Genomic DNA, 22,497 nt, shown 5'->3' with positions numbered 1-22,497 from the left:
ATCAGATCGAACTATTCTGGCGATAGAGCGGAATAAGGCGATACTCGCAGTAATTCACTGGAAAACAATCTCTCCTAACTGATTAATCTCCATAATCAACCTAATGATATAACTTAATCGATTTCTATTACTAAAACATTTTTTTGTTGATTGTGGTTTGTTTTGAACCACACACAGTCTTAGCAATAGATCATGGCAGCCATTTGGTGACTATTCAAAGGGGTTAACTGGGATTGGGAAAGAAAACTAAACCTCACCTAGTTAATATCATACAGAAGGTTCGAAACTGGAAAACACTTAGTATTATGACAATACGTTCAAAATCAACAGATGTGCAGAATGCAGATGTGCAAGAAAAAGTGAACAAGGTGTTTCAGGTAACGTCGTTACTGGATTTGAAATATCGTAACTACGATACTCATTGGACGGAAAACGAGACTCAATTTCAATCATTACATTTTTTGACCAATAGAATTCTCCAATTATTATAGAATAAATATCGCGCTATCATACTAATTCCAACCATGTGAGTTAGAACATTTAACTTTCCACAGTCCACTAAAACGACAATTTGGCAACGCTCAATCGCGCATGCTCCATTAGACAGATTACGGGTTCTACATTTTCTCAGACATTTAGACCACTCACCTACTACTCTTATACTTTTACCCATTTGATATTTCTGCCTTTTAGTTTTGTGATTTCGCTACAGAAACTCCGCAATTTCAATATAAACTGGGCTGTCTTCAAATAATACAACATTTATTTTTTTAAAAATGTATAATGCAAAACTTAGATTTATATTCGAAATGCCTCCTTAATTACCTAATATAATAATTCTCATACGACAATTATGAGTAAATTTAGTTCCCTATTGACTTGTTCTTCATATGCTTTAAGTCCTTGCGAGATGCGTTAAAAAATGAAAATATGGCAGCAACAAATTATTAAGTACCACCCGCTATAATTAAAAAAATACACGTTTACGCATCATCCTAATTTCAACCAGAATAACTTAAAAACTGGTTTCAAAATTCAATTTGTGTTTGTAAAATTAACACAAAATGACTAACTATATTATCACAAATTTGACGAACTGATAAGGCAGAAGTGATTAGTTTGAATGTACTTAACATCGAATCTTACTTTAACATCATTATAAACTTCTTAAATGCCACTTAAAAATTTTATTAATATAACCATTCAAATTTTTTAGTTCATTGTTAATCTGCGATAAAACACATTTATACAAAATATTTATTTTATTAATAATTCACGTAGTGTAAACATTAATTTCATAAGATATTTTTTCGTGTTGATATATTGTTGGCTATTTATAGATACCAACATTTATCTTAGCACAATATCCAGTAATAGTAGAAGTGCCACTTGTGTATTTACATGATATTTTTAATATCGCAGGTAACTGCAAAAGAAACCCATTTTAAAATCAGGAAGTTTATGCTTGTGAAACAACAAAGAATTTAAAAATTATTATTAATTATCTTAGAGAGGGAAATTTAAAAATGTTATTTTTTGTGAATTTTCATATTCCTATTGTTACTCTTTATCAAATTTTAAAATTTGTACTTACCAGTGCCGTGTTAGAACTAACTGTAAAATTCAAATTAAATACAGGATAATTTAGTTTGCTGGTGATAGGACAGCCGTAATCACATTTGTTTATGATTGATGCACTTTGATTGAAAAGAGCACCATACTGAATGAGGTAGACCTCTATACTGGTATCATCAACTTGAGGGTCTGAAACGATAGAAAATTTCATTGAAATTAAATGTTATCGCAAAGCTCGCCCTAACTAAAGTTTTAAAGACCCAATAAAACTCGCACAAAAAATATTTTTGCCTCCCCTGTGCAGGATGCATAGGATGTTCTATTTAACCTTTTGTATCTATAAACGATGAGAGCTACCAAGTGGTTTTCATTTTCTACATACAGACAAACTTTAAAATTCTAACTGAAAAATCCGAAAAATTCAGACTCAAGGAGAGCCAATCATTAGAAATAAATTAGATAATACAATTGTAAAAAGTAAATATATTTTAGGAAAATCCTCTTGTATATCTACTATAACAAATTGATAGATATAAAAAATTTAATGCAAGGACACGCAGATTAGAATCTTTATTTGACGTGGTTACTTACATGTTCTAGTGAAAACCAAATAATGCAGTTCAAAGTTATTATGAGTATTTTTAAAGTTTAAAATACAATAGGTACCTACTTAACGTAAATCTCGGTTTAGTGTTTACTATTAAAGTTCAAATGTACAAGACTGATGTGATTAAAAATTGATAAGGTTTGTTTATCCCAATAGCGTCATTTACAAAACTGCCTAAACTTGTATATTTAGATTTTCACTTCGAAAATTGGAAATGCTGCAAATCATTCTTCACCTGTCATCAAATGCTTTAGAAGTTATATACTTACCACGGAAATAGAATGAAAGAACAAAAGTTAAACGATGAAAAGGACTCTGAAATAGACTGAAAATACATATAAGCGGACAAAAGAAGAAACTTGTGCTTTTGTCGAAATTCGATTGACAAAATTTGCAATTTTGATGCTTCTTCTTGCAGGTACTTTTCTATATTTAGTGCAGCAAAATTATTTGATATATTTTCTCATATAAACTCCTCACTGCCACAGGGGTTAACACTGGGGTTACTAAGTCAAAAATCACCGACGTACAACATTCATACTTAGGTGTAAAAATGGGCACTTTGACAATTTTTACAACATATTGGTGTTCACCTCGTAAGTGCTCCACTGTCTTTAAGTAATCGAACAATTTTTTTTCTTTAAAACAATTCTTGTATCTGACTTTCAATAAAAAAACGTCGGTGTGCAACATACATTTGAAGGAATAGAAATGTGTTTAAAAGTTTATGATTTTCAATATTTTCTTTTAATTCTGTTAAAACTCTTAATGCGTTACTGATTTTAAGAAAAGTTAAGCAAGAATACGGCTGCTTCAAGTTGATTCTTATATTCGACTTTAAATGAAAAACCATTGGCGTAGTATACGTTAATTAAGCAAAGCTCTCTTTAAAATGTTATCTGAGAAGAAAAATATAAGGATACTTACTTACAAATTTAGGTACAACTGTGACATTATAGGTACTGCCAATTTTTAATATGCAAGGTGAACTCGAACAGTCACCTATTTCAATTGACGTCAGTGGATCTCCACCTGAAAAGATGATCAATGTAAAAAAAAATCAAACTCAGACGCTTTATAAAAGATCTCAGATTTTTAGAAAATACAAATGAAATCATTAAGATTTGTCAAATTAGTGTGAACTTTATCATTCGGATTTGGAATTTGATCTATAGTTCAACCAAACGAATTCCCTATTGAAATCAGCCTAATCATACACAATTTCTGCATCACAGATTAAGATGTAACGTAGATTTGGTCAGAAGTGGTCTACAATAGCTAGGAATACGGAATATTAGAAATTACTGAGATCATCTTGAGATAATTGTTAACAAAGTTTTGCCAGATAATAACACACGTGCTATATACCTACATTATGATTAAATTAAGCACTCGAAAACAGAGATTTACAAGTCAAGATAACTTTATAACATCGAGATGAGTTTTTCAAAACCATGATTTAATTTTCCTTGTTATTTTCCAATTAACTAAATTTTCCAAAAAGATTCTGAGAGTATAAATCAGTGCTCAGTTAAATCAAATAATTTAATCGTAATCAAACGCAGTCCCTACGTAAGTCCCTCTCCCATGTAAAACTTCACGTGAACGGAATTAAACAGTGCCTAAACTGTGCCTAAATTGTCCATGACTCACACTTCAAGAATTAGCCGGGTCAAACTCAGGTCACTCATCATAAGATAAATCTAGAAACTATTTCCGAAACAAGCTAAAGACCAGTGGACCGAAAAGGTGATACCTTCGAAAACCATTCGCCTTTTTTACAAAGGAAAAACTGAGCGCAATAAACCAACAAATGAAGCCCAAAAAGGCTCCCGGTCCGGACGATTTGCCGACAGAGATTGGACAATATGTGGAAAGAGTAATAGTCCGGTCTTTTTGGACATCTTCAATCAATGTCTCATGGAAAGTCCTTTCTTGGAAATGTGGAAGAAGGCTCGTCTGGTTCTGATTGAAAAACCGGAATTTGAAAATCAAAATACAAAATTGAACAGACCCATCTGCCTTCTAGGTACATGCGGGAAAATACTGAACGCACTGGTAAATAACAGGTTGCAGAAAGAGATCGACGAGAAGAACTGATCGGTAACACGCAGTTCGGATACCAAAAGGAGAAATAGACTCATAGATTAAGGAAAGAAAAGAATAATTTGGAGAAATAACAGAAGAAAAATAGACAACAGAAAAATTCAAAATCAGAACCAATATTAATGAAGAGTGGCAGCAAAAATGAGAGCGATACTAGGGATGGACAAAAACTTTTCTAAAGAATCTAAGAGAATGGACTAACTAACTAAGAAGTGAAGAGAAACGAACCACTTACGCAATCCCTGACCTGATGGGATGTTCGATTCCTACTTGCATAGGATAGGAAAAAAGGAGAGTCGAGACCGCTGGTTCTGCAGTAAAGAGGACGACGCCGCCCCTACCATCTTCTACTGTGTTAAATTTCGAACTAAAAGCAATAATGACGGAATCCTGTGACAGAGAGGTCACGGAGTGAAACTTATCAGACATTATGATGGCATCGGAGAAGGAATGAAATGCAGTCAGTGGAATAATAAGAGGCATCCCCTGCAGTAAGGGATCTTATGAAAGGAGAAACATTAATCAGAGAATAAGAGAACTGGGAAGGAAATTGGATTAAATATGACCATATGAATGGATGAAGGCTAGGAGGTTTAGAATAGAAAGATTAGTTATGAGTTCATAAACACTTAGGTAGATGCGGGGCAGGAGTTTTGAAATAAATGCAAGAGGATGAGATTTTATTTGAGTTTTTAGGTTCAAGTCTAGATAAAGAATAGGAATTTCTAAAATGCAGGAACAGCCGAAAGATCCACCCTCTCCACGAAGTAATGCCTAGCGACGATCCCGTGAAAAAGTCAAGGTGAAGAGAGGGAAGGAGTTTAGTCGGACTCTGAGAAATACCAACACACAAGACCGCCTAGTACTAACCCCATATGTCTGGAAACAGATTCTCTATTTTTCTATAATAACAAAGGGTACCATACACACAGTACAAAGGGACCATAGTAATAATTTTCCTTCGGACTCAAAACATCAACTGATTTACGTATGAAAGACTTTGTTTAATAACAAAACAAACACCTATTAATCCTAAATGAACCCAGTTTGTTTCGCATAATGATATAGAGATTGAAGGTGTGTAAATATGAGATAAAAAAAGACAGGATTTTTGCTGAACCTGACACTTTTTGAACGCATTTGCATGCAGAACGTTGTACTTTTCTATACGCTTTTACTTTCCGAATGCAAACGCCTACAAATACGTTGAACATTGAGATTACATATTATTTGCCTTAATTTTGTCTTTGATTCAAGTTTTATTAGCAAAATCGAAAGAACAAAAAAATCACATCACAAATAACTGTAACGTAACGTCTCTATGACGGCATAAACACTTAATCATATCTGCGTTATTGGAATTAACGCGCAATAAGTGTTTTAACTAGATGTATGTGCCAACATGCAGTATTTGTCGGCCACTTAAACTAAAGTATGAGTTATAAAGAAATCATTAGAAAACAATGATCAGGTTCATATTAATTGGCGCCAAAACACTCATTTTTCAACGGGTTATTCAGTAAAAATCGGCCTCTTCAGGTGTAGGCTATATGATGTTTGTTTAGCTCTTCAAGGGTACGCATGGGGCATCTGACTAATCTTAAATCCATTTTGTTTCACTTAATATTGTTTTAAGATTGTTGTTTATGTCAACACGTTTAAACTGAGAGTAGAGATAAACTCTAATCCGAACAACTAAAGAATTTTCTTTCAGATACTTCAACTCTTCACCCATTTCTTGCGTTTCAGAACAACTGTTCAATGTATTTTTAATCCCATTTTCAGTGACAAAAACCGCAAAGACAATTTGACGCATCGTAATTGACATAAAATATGAAAAATTTCACGTTCAAAGGGTACGTGGAAATATGACTCATTTGCATTGACCAGTGGTGAACTGGATTAAAAATTTGGAATTAACCGAAAATTAAGTTATAAAAAGTTAATTCATTGACACAACATGTAAAACTGATTTTTTATAAATTATGTAAACATTAGTTTGTCTACCCGCTTTAGTTTGAGCATTGTATTACAAAGGACATTTTGCTTGGTAACACAGCAGCAACATCCCTCTAGAATTTACTGGTACTATAACTAGTTTACTAATAATTTTAATTAATTACAGAACCTTTAATTATGAAACCTTATATTGCTACGAGCGGGCGATAAAATGTCTCTATCGCACGTGTCCATAAAAAAGAACGCAAAACAAAAGGAAAGCATCAGTGTCAAAAATTTATATAGGAAATGTGAAATTAGATCAAATATTTTACTGCGCATGTGCGTGTAAGTATTTTTGTTACCCGTGTGTGTGTAAAGATTTTATCGCATGTGTGCACGTAAAGGTTTTACCGCTCGTATGCCTATAAAAAATTCACAGCACGCCAATATTTCATTGAATTTACAGAAGACTACAAAATTAACACATATCCGTATGTAGCAAAAAACCTTGTAGGTATCTAACACCATTTTTTACTCAATTCTTTGAAAATTGTTTAATCGTATGCTATAGTATATTGATACTCACCGCAGTCAGTAAAATCTAGTGCTGCATATCCAAAAAATGCACCTTCAGCCATCACAAAAAGAATTATTACAAGCTGCGTAGAATGAGAAGAACAGAAATACATTTTCTTACTTGAAAAGTATTTAATAGGCCTCTCAAAAAGTGAAATTGTTTGCAGGATCCCCTTTAAACTCTCACTGCTATCGCTTAAAATTTAATTATTTAATATGTATGGGTTTCTCTCGATTTTGAATTCAATACTGGAAATTTAAAGTGTCTACTTCGTGAGATAAACCAATATCTACAGACCTACAGACAAGGACTTTTTGATATACAGTATGTCCGAGTTAAAGAATTACCACCCTTGGAAAATTTTGACTTTTTGGCCGATTTTGACGTTTTTTTTTGTTAGATATTTAAAATACGCATTTTTCTAGTGGGAACGATAACTCTTCCCCTATAATCAAGGTTAACTGCGAACATTTTTATGGGATCAAATTTGAAAAAGTACTATTAGGGCTTTTCTTAGGATACAGATAAAGGCAATTTCTCAATTAGAATGAGCTAAAACCCACCTGTGCCGATTTTCATGTTTCTGCTATACAGGGACTTCAAGAAAATCATTAAGAGATTAAAAGACTTTTTAATCTTATATCTTATATCTTTATATGAGTTATTTTTGGAACTTTGCAATATAAGTATCTATATTAATTATATGAAAAATAATATTGACTGCTAAGTGCCACCCTTCATATTAATATTCTAAGGTCCAAAGTCACGAATGCTACAATTTTTCACTGTTTTTGTTTTATTGCTCTTCTATTATATTTAGTTATGAAAATGAATTATGCTCCCAATACAAGTAAAAAAACGTTTTACACTCTTGCGAATAAACGATCCACTTCAGTCCCTTATCAGGAGAAGCAAACCTAGTACTTTGGTTTTCAAAATGCAAAAAATAAATATACCTGATCCCGATTTACTTATTTTTAAAAAACTGTAACTAGCACTTAGACATACACATCATCAGGGTATGATATATCAATAGCTAAAGGTATCGTTTTCCTATGCAATTTTGCAAATTATCCATCCAAGAAACACATTATCACCAGGGAAACAACGACGTAGAGAATTGAAAAATAAAATAAAAAGCCTGATAAATGAAAATACGATATTTAAAAAATTGTATCTTGTTTTAAAGAGAAGGACCCACAAGCAGACATCAACTCCGCCTAATGTGGAGACATAAAATGTTCCCCAAATTCCACATCAGCATCGCCATGGACACCTGCTGTGATGTACCCCGCTAGAATATTCAAAAATGGAAAAGAGGAGTGCAGTTGAACATAAATGTGGGAAAAATTAGTGGGAAGTTAGTGGAACATGAGAGTGCCATGCATATCCAATGTTAACAAGTTCACGTACTTTGGATATCATTCCTGGGGATCGTTAAACTGCTGAAAATCAAGATTCTGGCTCCTAGTAACTACACCGTGAACACGTAGCCGATTAAACATCTACTGAAATTTCTTTCGTATTTTAAAAAAGTAACCTACGTGATGATCAACATTTTTCATGTTATTAAGAGATCAAAGGTGTCTAGATAAGAAATAAACTGCCTCAATTTTTATAGATTATTACTTTTGTAGTAAATTTAATAGCATATATTTTGCAAAAGAAAAAAGATTTACTCACTCTAAACTTAAACTGATAATTCCATATATATGTTACAAGTATAACAATTGGAAAAGTTTGTAAAATATTTATTAGAATGAATGTGCTTTTCTATAAATACTCCGAATTATCGTTCCTTGGCGATTCTGAAGTGTTTTCGGAGTATCAACCAGTCTGATTTATACAATATATAGTCACGTTTCGCCTATATACATATATGACGACAGCAGCTCTTACTCAGCTAATATCATTCAATAATAAAATCAAATTGTAAAATTGAGACATTTATAATGATTAATTTGCATGCAGTGTGACCCACTTAAAAGCAAAACACTCTCATAAGGAGCATTAAAAATGCAGTAGTCCACTCGCTACTAAATACAATTAAAGTATAAGGAATTGAAAACCATCCCTCAAATTGGATCCCTAACATGCACAAATCCGGAATCATTACAGATTGGCGTCGAACTTAATGGCCTAGAGAACTGACAAAAAACTGGTAATGGCTGTTTTGATTCACATTATCACCATATTTCGATACTGTAGTGGCAATTCTATAAATAAACTGAGTTATCTTCAAGAATATTTTTTAATTCTTTAATCTCTGGTCTTGACCATTTCTTTATAACCTTGAGAAAACTCGGCGCTACACGGGATAATTCGATTTCTGTAGACATTTCTGCGGCTATGTTTGATTATTTTATTGCTCGATTTCTATAGTAGTATAAAATTGTTAATCTAAAATTGCACAAAATGGATTCCATTTTCACATTGTTTTCTACGCACTTGGACAGTCGAACTTAATTGAGTAGGTCCGACCATTCATCTGGTTCTTTGACATAACAGTTGTTAAATAATGCAACCCAAGGGCTTTAACGTGTGAATGTTTATGTAATAACCCTTTACAAAGCACTGAATATAATCACACAGTACACATGTTACTCGAGGTGATTGTTATAATAACCCAGTTAGTTATTCCAGTCGAATTACTGCAGGATTTATTTCAACATATACAGTTACAAAACCAAGGACTCAATAATAGAGGAATAACCCGTAACGCGATTAATAGAAGAAACTTTTCTCAATATAGCTACAAATTTTCAGGAAATAATGAGGATGGCAATCAAAATTTTGATTTTGTCTTTTTTTCTTGTCTTTCTCCCTCTACTTGTAGATAAGTGTATTTCGTGACTTCCAATAGTTTGGACTAAAGTCTGTTGCACTCATATGTCATAATCAATATTACACATACTGTGTAACTTTGCAGATGAAGGGATCTATGAAATATTGCTTTAATTACCCTTAACATAAACTGGAATCCCTATAAAAATCATAATAATCTAAAATTATTAATTTATTGCAATATTTCAGTTTCTCTTATAAAATATGTTTACATGCAGAAACCTTCGTCATCTTCTTTCTCAACATCATGGGAATCTATGACACTAAGCAACATATGTTTGGGAATTTCACTGCCTCGGATTTGGATATTGTAACAAACCAGCTCCATTTTAGCTAAACTTTGTTTCAAAACATAAGCTTTTCTTGAAATCTCTCTGTTACCTGAATGTGACAAACCTAAAACAAAAACAAATGCAATAACAAATACCAAATAAGCAATAACTTTACAACTTTTCAATCATATATGCTGCAATATGCATTTGTATCTCTTCCTGTTTTCAAGATCTCCATACTTAGGCACGAATTTGTGACGCCCTATATATTTGTTCCTTTACTACCAAAACCAACTTACCCAAAAATCCAGTATGAATAGCTCTCATAAAATTGCAAATCCTGAAGCAATCATTAACATTTCCTGATCCCAAAGTATTAATGCACTTTCTCATTAATTCTCCAGTAAAATCAGCAATGCCCAATATGAAATCGTACTGTGTGAACAATAAATTAAATATAGACTTTTCTGCATCTTCAAAGAAAAATTTTTGGTTTATTTCAGTCCAAGGGTGAAGTCTTTCTTCTTTAATAAAATGATAAAAACATAGAGCTTCAATGAATTCCTGCATTCCACTGGTAAAGGCTCTATGGTATAAATAACCACTATGACCTATGAGTTCAATGGCAATGAATTTGAAACTTTCATATAAATTTTGTAGTCTTAAGTCAGCTTCCAAAAGAACAGATTTCTTCTTTTCTTCACTGAAACAACAAAAAAGAATAAAAAAGTATAATTATCTGTCAATTACAAACCATTAAATTAAAAAAAATAAAAAACTTCATTTTTGAGAGATTTATTGGACACAAAACGCAAAATAAACTAATTTTTGACACAGATTTCTAAGTCACATCTATAAACAACATTCCTGCATAGCATTAAACAAAAAATTTAAAATTCCGCATAAATTAGACAATCTCTTCATTCCCTTTACTCAAAAATACCTACTTACATATCAGTGTTGGAACTATGAAGCAGGAAAATGATCCTCTTTGACTCTATTGTAATGTCACGGCTCAATTTAACGATGCGTTCATGACGGTCATGTCGGTCATCTAACTCACTTGAAAATACCCTAAACATTTTAATCACTGGATTATTTTCATCAAGGGTTTCCAGAACTTCTTTAGCTTGCTTCCCTACAGAAGGTTTACTATTCCGTTTTGTGTGACGGTAATGACCTAAAAACATTAATTGATTCCTGAAATGTTCTCAGGGATTTACTATAAAAAACTTTGATCTGTGACCCAGTCTGAGATTTCCTTTTATGTCTTTTTTCTTCATTTGGATAGAAGCGTGGAGAGGATGCGTGGCTTGCAGTAAGAATTGTCTGAGGTAGGTTAAGTACTTATTTGAAGTTTGATATTTTGTAGCATTCTATTTAAACTGTGATTCGGGAATAGTTAATATATAAGTTTTTATTCAAATTGATACACATATTTGGATTATAATGGAGACAATATTGAAAATTACTGAAAATGTTACTTACTATAAACTACGGTACGTCCTTACCTTTAAATTTCGACATTTCCTTCTTAATTAATTCAAGGCAAGACTATTGAAAACTTTAAAAATCCGCTTTTTAAGGGTTTAAAGTGATTTTAAAAATTTAAAACGTACAATTAAAAACACAGATACTTTGTTTATATTTACGTTAGTCCTGTCAACGAGCATCTGATTATGATAGTAGCATAGACATGTAAACCACTCTAAAGGAGTCGGGAGCCGTGAACCGACAGCTGGCAACCATGGACGAAAAATATCGTGTTGAAGTGTGATAAAAAAAACATACAGCACCCATAATTTATAATAGTCGATAATTAAAAAAATCTCAAAAAGGCATTGAAATATTGAATAATATTGGTTAAATTAATCTCTAAATCTGTTACGAGACATATGTTTGATGGTAACTGTACATAGGAAATGGCTTAATCAAGTCATTATGATTGAGGATAATCACCTACTGTGGGTTTTTTTAATGATGTTTTCTGCTGTATAGCTGATTAAAAAGTTTTTTTTTTAATCAAATTGTCTAAAAATTCGCTTTAGTTTTAATTACGATAAATAAGAGCATAGAGAATTAATGAACTCTAGATAAATTTCAAAATAATATACCAGTTTCCTAAAACAGTCTGTTTCGTTTCCATTTGCAAGGTCGTTCAAAAATATTATTTGTATTTTTTCTTAAAAAAATTATTCAAACCTCTAGTTAAGCCCTCATAACTCGAGAAGGCTTTTTTTATATAAATCATATTTAGAAATATAAGAAAACATATTATATTTTAGTTTCGATTATATCAAAACTACTTTTTTGATTTAACATGCTTCGAATAGCGGGTATTAATCCTGACACAGCCGGCCTTAGCAAGTCTGGCGCCATGAGCGAAATTTTCAATCACCATCCCATTACCTCAAGAAAAACCTCTCAACAGTTCGCTGCCTTTTTATCATTTTGGTAATCAATGTTTGCGCCTTTTTGAAGCCGAAAATGATGGTTCGAACAAAAGTATCTTTCCAAGGTTCCCTGCCCCTAACTGAGGTATCTACGGCCATTATAGGACTCATATGGGTCCATTGGACCGAAAAACAGTACTTTGAAAATTTTGAAATTTTTTCGAAAAATGTCAAAATGGGGGAGGTACTCAAGTTTTGTCACTTTTCAAACTTTGAGCAGCTACAGGGCCGGCCTTAGCAAGTCTGGTATCCAAGGCGAAATTTTTAATCGCCACCCCCTTACCCCCACGAAAAACTGAGGATACTGAATAAAAACGAGGATAGCCCGCCGCCCTTCCTGATCTAACGCCCTGAGCCATCATCCAACTTCCCTCCCATAAAGTTGGTATTGGATATAAATTTATATTTCAAGACATCAGTTTATACATAATGCACCATCCTACGGAGATGTAAATGTGAATTCTTAATATGCATATTCGATTTACGGTAGATGCTAATCAGGTCATTATTCATCGGAGGATTTCGAGAAAAGGTCAATATACGGAGCTCGTTTAGTTCAGTTATTCTACCTTTCAGATTTAAATTTTTTTGATATATTCTTTTTGATATAATACCTGATATTTCCATATAAATCCAGTCAATGACAGCTAGTTCATTTTAATTTTCTAAGGAAAGTAGAGAAATGGTCCTCGCAAGAAAATTGAAAAGAAGTAAATTAAAGCTGTTTCACATTCTCCATTTTGATTTTACTCTTCTTTGTTTTTCATTGTAGCCTAAAAATCGTAGAAGATAGTCCTGTCCATTTGTCCAATATCCATTTTAACAGAGCTATTTTGACCACTTAAGAAAGTATGGCAAAAAGTTTATCTCACTGTAGAAGTCAAAAGCATCAACAGACTTAACTGAAGATGATGCTGAGGTGGATTACTTCTTGTATGGATGTACCCACATGTGTATCTCAAAAGGTTAAATTAATTTACACATTAAAATAAGCTCATTTACATGCCTGTGCATGTAAATACAAGCTTTCCTTGTATGTACAAGGTATCTCAGAGTCGATGGTTTTAAGTGATTTTTCAGCTATTATTGAAGCTAGAGACTTACGGTTGTCGTAATCGTGTGCTCAATTTTTTCAAAAGAAAATTGGTAACGAAAAGAAATTCTTCACCATCTCAGTTTTGCAGGCAAAGAATGCTTTAATAAAAGCTACATTTTCGGACTCTCTCTGTAATTTCATTTATCTCACTGAATGTCGAGAACGTATCAATTGCTTCTTATAGAGTTTTTTCTGTACAGTCCAGTGACGGAGTTCGTTTTTCTGCACCATATAGTTTAGCTACCATTAACCATAATTATGATTTTTTAATTTTTTTTTAAGGCTATGAAACCAATCTGGCGACGATTTTTCTAAGGCTGTTGACTTTCGATTCATTAAAATCATTCATAAGATTGCGAAAACAGAATGCCTCTAATTTTTAGACGCACTGTACATTATCACCGTTAAAAGTAATTTTAAAAAACTCAAAATTTTCATTCATATTCGATAAATAGACACTAAATTTGCAACTTACTTATGTATTGGATCAACGACTCTACGGCACTAAAAAACCAATAAATCGAGATGGACCTTGTATACGCGATGAATGCATTAATAGTTCCTCACGGAAACCCATATCATGCAGGATCCTCATACCTATGCCCACACCGGCTAATAATGCAAGAATTTAATTCCATATGCATCAGGAGGACACCTCGTAATCCCTTGGTCGATGACTCGAAAAAAATGTCTACCCGCGAGCATATAAATAAATGAGGAGTCTTAAAGTGAAGTTCACATAAGGCCAAGAACTTGGCCGCCAATGTGTTATTTTTTACAGTTATAGTTTTTCACCTGTTGCTGTTTCGGATTTCTTTAATTTCTGGTAAGTGAATAAGTAATTATTTGATTACTCTGCGAAAGGTTGAGGACATCAGAAATCAATGATTTTAGAAATTACGGTGCACAATTTGATTTGTAACCAATCTTGCTTCTCCTTAAACTATGAATTAGATTGTTACTGTGTTTTGAATAAATTTCAACATACCTAATATGCTATTTTTTCTGTTATTTACCTCGTTTACTGTGCCCAGTTTCCAGTATTTCCCCACGTACATGAATGAACAACTTACAACCAAAAATTTTGCAAAACTTCTCAACTTAGATTTTTGAAGGAAAGAGGATATTACCCCAATTGGAATGAAATATGTATAGCGCTTTATAGTATGTTCAATTGTATACCTCGTATAATGGTTACATTAAGCAAGCAAGGAACAATTGAGATTCCTTGCATGATTAGTTCTGAAAGAAATATGAAATATGTATGTTTACAAATACCGTCCTCATAAGGCGTCGATGATACGTGAGTTGGCTTAGGGCGAAATTTATTCTCTGCACGTAATATGCTCTTATGACGCAATAATTGAGAATTAGAGGGAATGAATTACACCGAGTTGGAAATTTTCAACTAACGAGAAATGTTTCAAATATTTACTAAAATTTGTAAATTTATAACTCCGATATGCTATTTTGCTGCAATAAATTAAAAAACATTCATGTCCGATCTTAATTGATCAAAGGGCTCTTTTCCGAGTATACATATACAGGGTATTTCAAATTCGACCCTCACCATTGGGATCTCGGAAACTAGAGGAGATACGAAAAAGTTTAAATGGGGGCAAAGTTGCGCAATCTAGTGCATGATCGAATACCGTTTTAAAAATTTTAATTTTCCGAGTACTTCCGAAGATATCCGAGAAAAACTAAAAATTGGAGAATCCATTTTTATTTTTTTTTAGCGTTATTTGACAAGAAAGGTTAAATCCGTAAGCACATTTTCATTGTCACTTTTTCTCAGCTACACAATGACATATTCAAATTTGCGATCTGACGTTTCGTCTTTCGGCTACCATCATCAACTTTATTTTTTCTTATGGGCCCCATATTGGATTTTTCGACAAAAAAATAGTGCGTTTCATTCTGAATTCATTGATATAGAACTTCTTATAATTTACTTTTTTAAAAGCCGAAATATTTAAATAAAAAGAAATATTACATAGTTGGCCTTGACTCCATCGAAAGATTTTCTTTTGTTCGCGTTATATGACAGAACTTCTCAAACGAATTTAGAGCGCGTGCAGATTTCCAATGAAAATGAGTTTCCGAAGTGAAGAAAAACGAGATATGTTAAGACTTTATTACAAATTTGATAGGAACAGTACGAAAACAGCTTAAATGTATTTTGAGTTATATCCGGAAAGACAACAGCCGCATAGAACATTATTTAAAACTTTTGACGAACATTTAGCTGAGTTTGGTGCTTTTGAAAAATCTAGGATGAAGTATGGAAGCAGAATGAAAGAAGATACTAGAAATAACCTACTGGCAGAGACAAAACTAAATTATTATTAAATGATACAACAAGTGTTCAGATTGTCGACCTTCCTCCTGCATACATAAACGAATACGTCTATTTAAATTAGTGACAGCCCTAATAATATTTCTCCTTCTGATTATTCTACATTGTGTAATGATGTTTTCTCTAAGTTCTTCTATTGTGTTATAATCTTGATTCTCATATATTCTATTTTTCAAACTGCCCCACAAAAAAGTCGTCAATTTGAGCACTTGTTGTAACATTTAATAATAATTTAGTTTTGTCTCTGCCAGTAGGTTATTTCTAGTATCTTCTTTCATTCTGCTTCCATACTTCATCCTAGATTTTTCAAAAGCACCAAACTCAGCTAAATGTTCGTCCAAAGTTTTAAATAATGTTCTATGCGGCTGTTGTTTTTCCGGATATAACTCAAAATACATTTGAGCTGTTTTCGTACTGTTCCTATCAAATTTGTAATAAAGTCTTAACATATCTCGTTTTTCTTCACTTCGGAAACTCATTTTCATTGGAAATCTGCACACGCTCTAAATTCGTTTGAGAAGTTCTGTCATATAACGCGAACAAAAGAAAGTCTTTCGATGGAGTTAAGGCCAACTATGTAATATTTCTTTTTATTTAAATATTTCGGCTTTTAAAAAAGTAAATTATAAGAAGTTCTATATCAATGAATTCAGAATGAAACGCACTATTTTTTTGTCGAAAAATCCAATATGGGGCCCATAAGAAAAAATAAAGTTGATGATGGTAGCCGAAAGACGAAACGTCAGATCGCAAATTTGAATATGTCATTGTGTAGCTGAGAAAAAGTGACAATGAAAATGTGCTTACGGATTTAACCTTTCTTGTCAAATAACGCTAAAAAAAAATAAAAATGGATTCTCCAATTTTTAGTTTTTCTCGGATATCTCCGGAAGTACTCGGAAAATTAAAATTTTTAAAACGGTATTCGATCAAGCACTAGATTGCGCAACTTTGCCCCCATTTAAACTTTTTCGTATCTCCTCTAGTTTCCGAGATCCCAATGGTGAGGGTCGAATTTGAAATACCCTGTATACATGTGAGCCCAGGCTCATAATAGTTCGGCCGGGCACATTTTCCAATTAGGAGTTGCAATTAATTTTAAAATCTGAAGAATGCATGAAACATTTCTGTGCATTTGCTTTAACCATAACAAAAGATAGGCTATCCAGTTACAAAGTCGAAGTATTTTATTCTACATTTATAATTAACAACAAACATCTAACTAAAAATGCAATTCGACTCATGGGCCATAACAGTTCGACCGGCACTTCGGCCCCATTGGCTTTTCACTGCGGTCTCCTACGGATCTATGGCATGGTGACCAGGGATTGATCAGACCTACTTTGCGCTGAAGTTGCCATCATACACTCATATGGAGTAAAAAAGGATCAATTAGGGACCGAAAAGTGCTCGTAAGGGCCAACTCGCAGAGGCTCGCACCGCACAATTAGACATAATGTTCAACTTATTATGCTTAAATTTGGAATTTTGAGCATTTGCGAAAAAGTAGTTACAATGAATGTAAAATCAGTAATACAGTTGCGAAATGGAAATTTGATCAATCATTTTGATTATTATTCCTGATATTTATGAAAGAAATATTGGAAGACCTCCGAGTGTTCCAAAGTTGTATCCAATTTATCTCAAGATTATGCACATCGAATCGTAAACGGTACTTTGTAGATTATTGTTCAACATCACCGATGAGAAACAATAAATTCGCCATTGATACTTATATCATCGGTAAGTGTATTTCCCGATTACTAAAATGTCATTGTTTATAAATGTTTCTATTTTTATACATTATAAATAGCCTAGTTTTAAACAATATTACGTTTTCTTGCAGTATGCAGATTAAGACAAGATGAAGTTAATTGCGGCAATTCTAACTTTGGCCGTCATTCACTATTGCAGTAAGTTCTAATAGTCTACTCGTAATTAGAGGCATAACACCTACCCCAACGACTTAGAAGAAATAAACCTAGAATATAATTTCCGAACCGTAAGGGCCCTTTTTATTCTTCAATCTGTTCCTTTTTACGCCATGTGAGCCCTCTCCGACATATCTCTTGCTTATCCTTAGACATGGTTCAGAGTTTAGTTTCTTGAAATCTAATTTTTGATTCTTTTTTCAATTGCCTTATTAAAGAACTTTTTACACCCTATCAATATCCTATATAAGAAAATCATTGTCTTTTGTGAGCAGCATTACCCTTATTAAAAAATCAAATCTACCGCTAGAGGAACATGCACAGTATCGTACGAAAGACAAAAACTACGTTTAAAAAAAATCATTTTTTCTTGTCTGTCTTTAAATTTTTATATTGCAGTAATGCCTAAGTTCGTCAAGGTGACCTGTAATTCCCTGGACGTTATTATGCAGATTATGGGTCCATAGTTGCATAGCGGGTTGATGAAGATATTGCGGCCGCTTACGCGTTAAGTGCTCTAATTTCGCACGGAATGCTGCCATGTGTTATTATCCCTATCGGGTCATTTTTCTCGCAGAAATGCATTATACGCCGATGTTGTCGGCATATACTGCCATAAGACGGAAGAAATCCTTGTAATAATCATTTGCCAAAAAGGGGGCACAAAACTGTAAAACACAGTGTTAAAGTTCACTCCTAGGTCGTTGACTTAACTATATATGATGAAAATTATTAGATAATAATATTCACTAAAATTATGCAATTTAATATCCTTTACTAATTTAGAGGCAAATTCGGCCAGAGTGGTCTGTTACTGGGGAACATGGGCAATCTATAGACCTGGAATAGGAAGTTATGCCCTTAATGATATTCCTGTGGACCTCTGTACCCACGTCATCTATTCCTTCGTTGGAGTCGATGACAAAAACTGGCAAATTCTGTTAATTGATCCAGAGGTCAGTAGCTACTAGACAACGATATTTTTACCACAACTTAGCAATACCATAAATATGATGTGGTTAAGTCTTATTTATTATAATTGTATATATATAAATAATACTATAAATTGTAATTTTATATAAATATAAGCATAATCAGTTTTAATTATTGCAATGCATCAACCATTCAGTAATTTCCGTTCTTCATTTTTCAGTTCGATATTGAAGACAGAGGATTCAGAAATTTCACCGATCTAAAGAAGACCTACCCAAATGTCAAGTTTCAAGTGGCAGTGGGCGGATGGGCGGAAGGCGGAGAAAAGTATTCCGCCATGGTCGCTCAGAAGCCAAGAAGAGATTCTTTCATAAGAAGTGTCGTCAGTGAGTTGTTGAGAAAACCTTAAAGCTCCCAATTTTAATAATTCAGCATTTTTATGAGGTTTTCCCCACAGGTTTTATGAAAGAATATGGATTTGATGGATTCGACTTGGACTGGGAATATCCCGGGGCAGCGGATCGAGGTGGAAAATTTTCCGACAAAGACGTGTTTCTCTACTTCGTGCAAGAGTTGAGACGAGCATTCGATAAAGAAGGGAAAGGGTGGGAAATCACGATGGCAGTCCCTGTGGCCAAGTTTCGATTAGATGAGGGATATCACGTTCCAGAATTATGCGAGTAAAGAGTACTCAAAATACAATAGAAAAATTCCTTTAAACTGAATTACTGTTAGTGGCAAAATCATAATTAGAAGACAAAACTTAATTGAAAGATAATAAGCGTCCACCAAAGGATCATTTATTGCTTTAATTAAAAAGGCATCATAGGGGGTTAAAATTAGAACGTGTCTAATTCTGATTTTTTTTTTTTTAAATTTTTTTTCAAGCATGAACAAATATTTTTGTTTGCAAAATCTGAATTCTTTATTAATACTTATGTATAAATCGTGGTCGAATTAGACGTAATTTGAGGAAGTCAGTGCGTACTTCACTATAATATTTTAAGTTCTCCATACAGCACTATAGTGATATATGTATGTAAGTATTATAAAATTATGTTTCAGTACCCTTGACGCAATTCACGTCATGACTTACGATTTAAGAGGAAATTGGGCCGGATTCGCAGATACCCATAGTGCTTTATACAAAAGACCTCATGATCAATGGGCATATGAGAAGCTCAATGTGGTTTGTATTTTTTGCTTGTTTTTTCATTTGAAAGTTATATAATAATTTTATCAATAAATTTTAGAACGATGGTCTTCTCCTTTGGGTAAAATACGGATGTTCCCCCAAGAAACTTATAGTGGGCGTTCCTTTCTATGGTAGAAGTTTCACCCTAAGTCAAGGAAATAATAACTATAATCTAGGAACGTACATCAATAAAGAAGCTGGAGGTGGCGATCCCGGACCCTATACGAACGCTACTGGAATGTTGGCTTACTATGAGGTAAACGCAAATTCACAACTCTTCCTACATTAGTTAGATATTTGGTCTGACTGCAATTCAGTTTTGGAACAGTTGAATTGTGAGAAGGATGGCCTTAGGGAATTCAAAGTTCCCTACAATAATAACCTATACCATATAGAGAAGGATCAAAGGCTATGTTGACGCTAGTCTTGAGGGAATATTCGAGTTTCAGATAGTCTAATACCATCGGTTCGTATCTTGTCTCAGCGTTAATGCAACAAAACTAATAAATTTTGCATTTTTATTAACCCAAGAGAAATCTTCCATCCAACAGAAAAAAACATATAAAAACTTAGTCAATATGGAACAGGAATTGAGTAGAAATGAGGAGAAATCAGAGAAAAATTATTAGTAACCAGAAATAATCAGATCATTAAAAATAAATACTGAATGGTTGTTATCCTTAAAATTTTACTCGATTCGCATCCCTTACAGTTGCCCTCCTATTGATCATTTTTGACCAGGTACTATCGAGAGCCATTCGAAGCTTGCAGAATGTTCTAAAATTACCCCGCACTTCTCTCAATTTCCTATTTCTACAATCTTCTTGCGGCTTTCTATAGTATTACAGAAGTATTTACTATGTTTTCATTAATATCGATCTTGCTCGGAAATATATATCTACTTAGAAATTTGTAGAATCACAACGTTAAGTTAAATTTTCAGAATAAATTAAGACAAAGGTCTTCCCTGAAAAAATCTATATATAAAATCTTGTTTTTAGATATGTGAAGTAGTAGATAACAAGGAAAGCGGTTGGATCAAGAAATGGGATGAAGCTGGAATGGTTCCATATGCATACAAAGGTATTGCTATATTGCCAGTACAACTATTCTTTCTAGACATCCTGGTGCTTTTAAACGTTTTAATGCAAATTTTTGTCTTTTAGGAACCCAATGGGTGGGATACGAAGACCCAGAAAGCATCCAAATCAAAATGGATTTCATCAAATCCAGAGGTTATGGGGGCGCCATGACTTGGTCAATTGACATGGACGATTTTCGAGGCATTTGTGGTCCAAAGAACGTTCTTCTTTACCTTTTGTATGCCAACATGAAAGGCTACAACGTTCCCGAACCCACTATTACCACCACTCCCAGAGTAATACAACTCCTTATTGCGATAGAATAATAACACAATTATTTTATTTATAGCCGGAATGGGCTAAACCCCCAAGCACTCCATCTGAAAATGATGTTGGAAAACCAACTACAACTCCAAGACCTGGTCAATGGATTCCGGAGAATTCCACTCCATTGGTAGAAAATAGACCCTCAAGGAGACCTCCCACTACTACTATGAAGTCTAAAACAACCACAACAACTACCACGACAGAATCGGAATCAGTATCAGGCGTGGGATCTTCGAATGAAATTGATTATCCTAAGAACTGTAAAGGAGACTTTATGCCACATCCTGATTGCTCGAAGGTAAATCCATATACAGACAAGAACACGGCACTGAGTGTACACAAAAACTAAGGCAAATTGACAAGCACCCGTAAATTTTTTTATCAAAATTGGCAAAGTTACAAGTCAATTTCCCTTGATTTTCGTATGCACCTAGTTGAGTGATGTTTATGGTAATCTACTGAAAAGTATAATTTGTTCACACTGATAAAGATTACTCTCAAATTTCGATTCCTGAAAGTGCTAAAAATTAAATTATCAAATATAATGATTTCATTATAGTTTTTTTTACAATTTAGTACTATCGTTGTGATCATGGAAAACCAACAGAATTTACGTGCCAATCGGGATTAGTGTATCATACAGTGAGTCACATATGCAACTGGCCAGCAAATGCCGATCGGGATGAATGCAGAAAAGAATGAATTGTTTAAATATATTTTGGTGTTTATGTGTGTTCTCAATTAACTTAAATTTAAGAAATAAATTAGTTAATAAGAAAATGAAATTTAGTTTTTTTACATCTGTGCAACCATTTTGTCTCTATATCCGGCGTTCAAGTTAAAAGAGATAATTGTATTAAGTAATATAGAAGTTGTTGTAGTAAGTAAATCGAAATTGTTTCGCAAACAACATACAAATCTTTTATTGAATTTTCTACAACAGAAACGTGTAACTAAAATATTGATTTAACACAATAGCAAATTGAAATACATGCTTGTACTTGTTCGTCCCTTTATATACAGGGCAGTTCCACTTTTTTGTAGCAAAATTTTAACAATTGATAGAAAAACTTATTTTAAGAAGAATATTTCATATCAACATATGCTCATAAACTCTTCATTTTAAATATAGCGGGCGTTGAAAACTTTTTAAAAATTCAAATATTTTTTATAATACTCCAACTTCAAGAGATATTTAC

General features: G+C 33.3%; 3 protein-coding genes across 3 annotated transcripts; 1 reads left to right on the top strand and 2 right to left on the bottom strand.

Moving 5' to 3' along the window:
- Positions 1-761: 761 nt before the first annotated feature.
- Positions 762-7,035, bottom strand: LOC136410849 (uncharacterized). Its single transcript, XM_066393205.1, has 4 exons — positions 6,816-7,035; positions 3,110-3,214; positions 1,595-1,764; positions 762-1,426 (listed from the first exon to the last, which is right to left on the bottom strand). The coding sequence occupies exons 1-4, from the start codon at positions 6,916-6,918 to the stop codon at positions 1,331-1,333; spliced, it is 474 nt and encodes a 157-aa protein (XP_066249302.1). The 5' UTR covers positions 6,919-7,035; the 3' UTR covers positions 762-1,330.
- Positions 7,036-9,809: 2,774 nt separating this feature from the next.
- Positions 9,810-11,580, bottom strand: Trax (Translin associated factor X). The gene is made up of 4 exons (XM_066393014.1): positions 11,434-11,580; positions 10,874-11,102; positions 10,222-10,625; positions 9,810-10,046 (listed from the first exon to the last, which is right to left on the bottom strand). The coding sequence occupies exons 1-4, from the start codon at positions 11,447-11,449 to the stop codon at positions 9,859-9,861; spliced, it is 837 nt and encodes a 278-aa protein (XP_066249111.1). The 5' UTR covers positions 11,450-11,580; the 3' UTR covers positions 9,810-9,858.
- Positions 11,581-14,145: 2,565 nt separating this feature from the next.
- Cht5 (Chitinase 5) lies at positions 14,146-22,051 on the top strand. The gene is made up of 11 exons (XM_066393155.1): positions 14,146-14,297; positions 17,677-17,743; positions 18,548-18,717; positions 18,915-19,080; positions 19,152-19,374; positions 19,760-19,883; positions 19,948-20,145; positions 20,891-20,972; positions 21,056-21,267; positions 21,321-21,596; positions 21,875-22,051. Exons 2-11 carry the CDS (start codon positions 17,695-17,697, stop codon positions 21,998-22,000), a joined length of 1,626 nt encoding a protein of 541 aa, XP_066249252.1. The 5' UTR covers positions 14,146-14,297; positions 17,677-17,694; the 3' UTR covers positions 22,001-22,051.
- The last annotated feature ends 446 nt before the right edge of the window (positions 22,052-22,497 follow it).

The sequence above is a fragment of the Euwallacea similis genome, chromosome 9, assembly GCF_039881205.1.
Source record: "Euwallacea similis isolate ESF13 chromosome 9, ESF131.1, whole genome shotgun sequence".
NCBI classification, from domain to species: Eukaryota; Metazoa; Arthropoda; class Insecta; order Coleoptera; family Curculionidae; genus Euwallacea; species Euwallacea similis.
Note: the sequence above shows the minus strand (reverse complement) of the source record. Positions and strands in the feature narration are given on the sequence as shown.

Excerpts from the sequence above, each read along its gene's own strand:
- LOC136410849 (XM_066393205.1), bottom strand. The coding sequence starts at position 6,918 with ATGTATTTCTGTTCTTCTCATTCTACGCAGCTTGTAATAATTCTTTTT. Across the intron at positions 3,215-6,815 it reads ACTAGATTTTACTGACTGCG|GTGGAGATCCACTGACGTCA; the intron begins GTGAGTATCAAT and ends TCATCTTTTCAG. Across the intron at positions 1,427-1,594 it reads TTAGTTCTAACACGGCACTG|TTACCTGCGATATTAAAAAT; the intron begins GTAAGTACAAAT and ends TTTCTTTTGCAG.
- Trax (XM_066393014.1), bottom strand. Across the intron at positions 10,626-10,873 it reads CATAGTTCCAACACTGATAT|TGAAGAAAAGAAGAAATCTG; the intron begins GTAAGTAGGTAT and ends TTGTTGTTTCAG. Across the intron at positions 10,047-10,221 it reads TATTCATACTGGATTTTTGG|GTTTGTCACATTCAGGTAAC; the intron begins GTAAGTTGGTTT and ends TTTTTGTTTTAG.
- Cht5 (XM_066393155.1), top strand. The coding sequence starts at position 17,695 with ATGAAGTTAATTGCGGCAATTCTAACTTTGGCCGTCATTCACTATTGC. Across the intron at positions 20,146-20,890 it reads GAATGTTGGCTTACTATGAG|ATATGTGAAGTAGTAGATAA; the intron begins GTAAACGCAAAT and ends TCTTGTTTTTAG. Across the intron at positions 20,973-21,055 it reads GGTTCCATATGCATACAAAG|GAACCCAATGGGTGGGATAC; the intron begins GTATTGCTATAT and ends TTTGTCTTTTAG.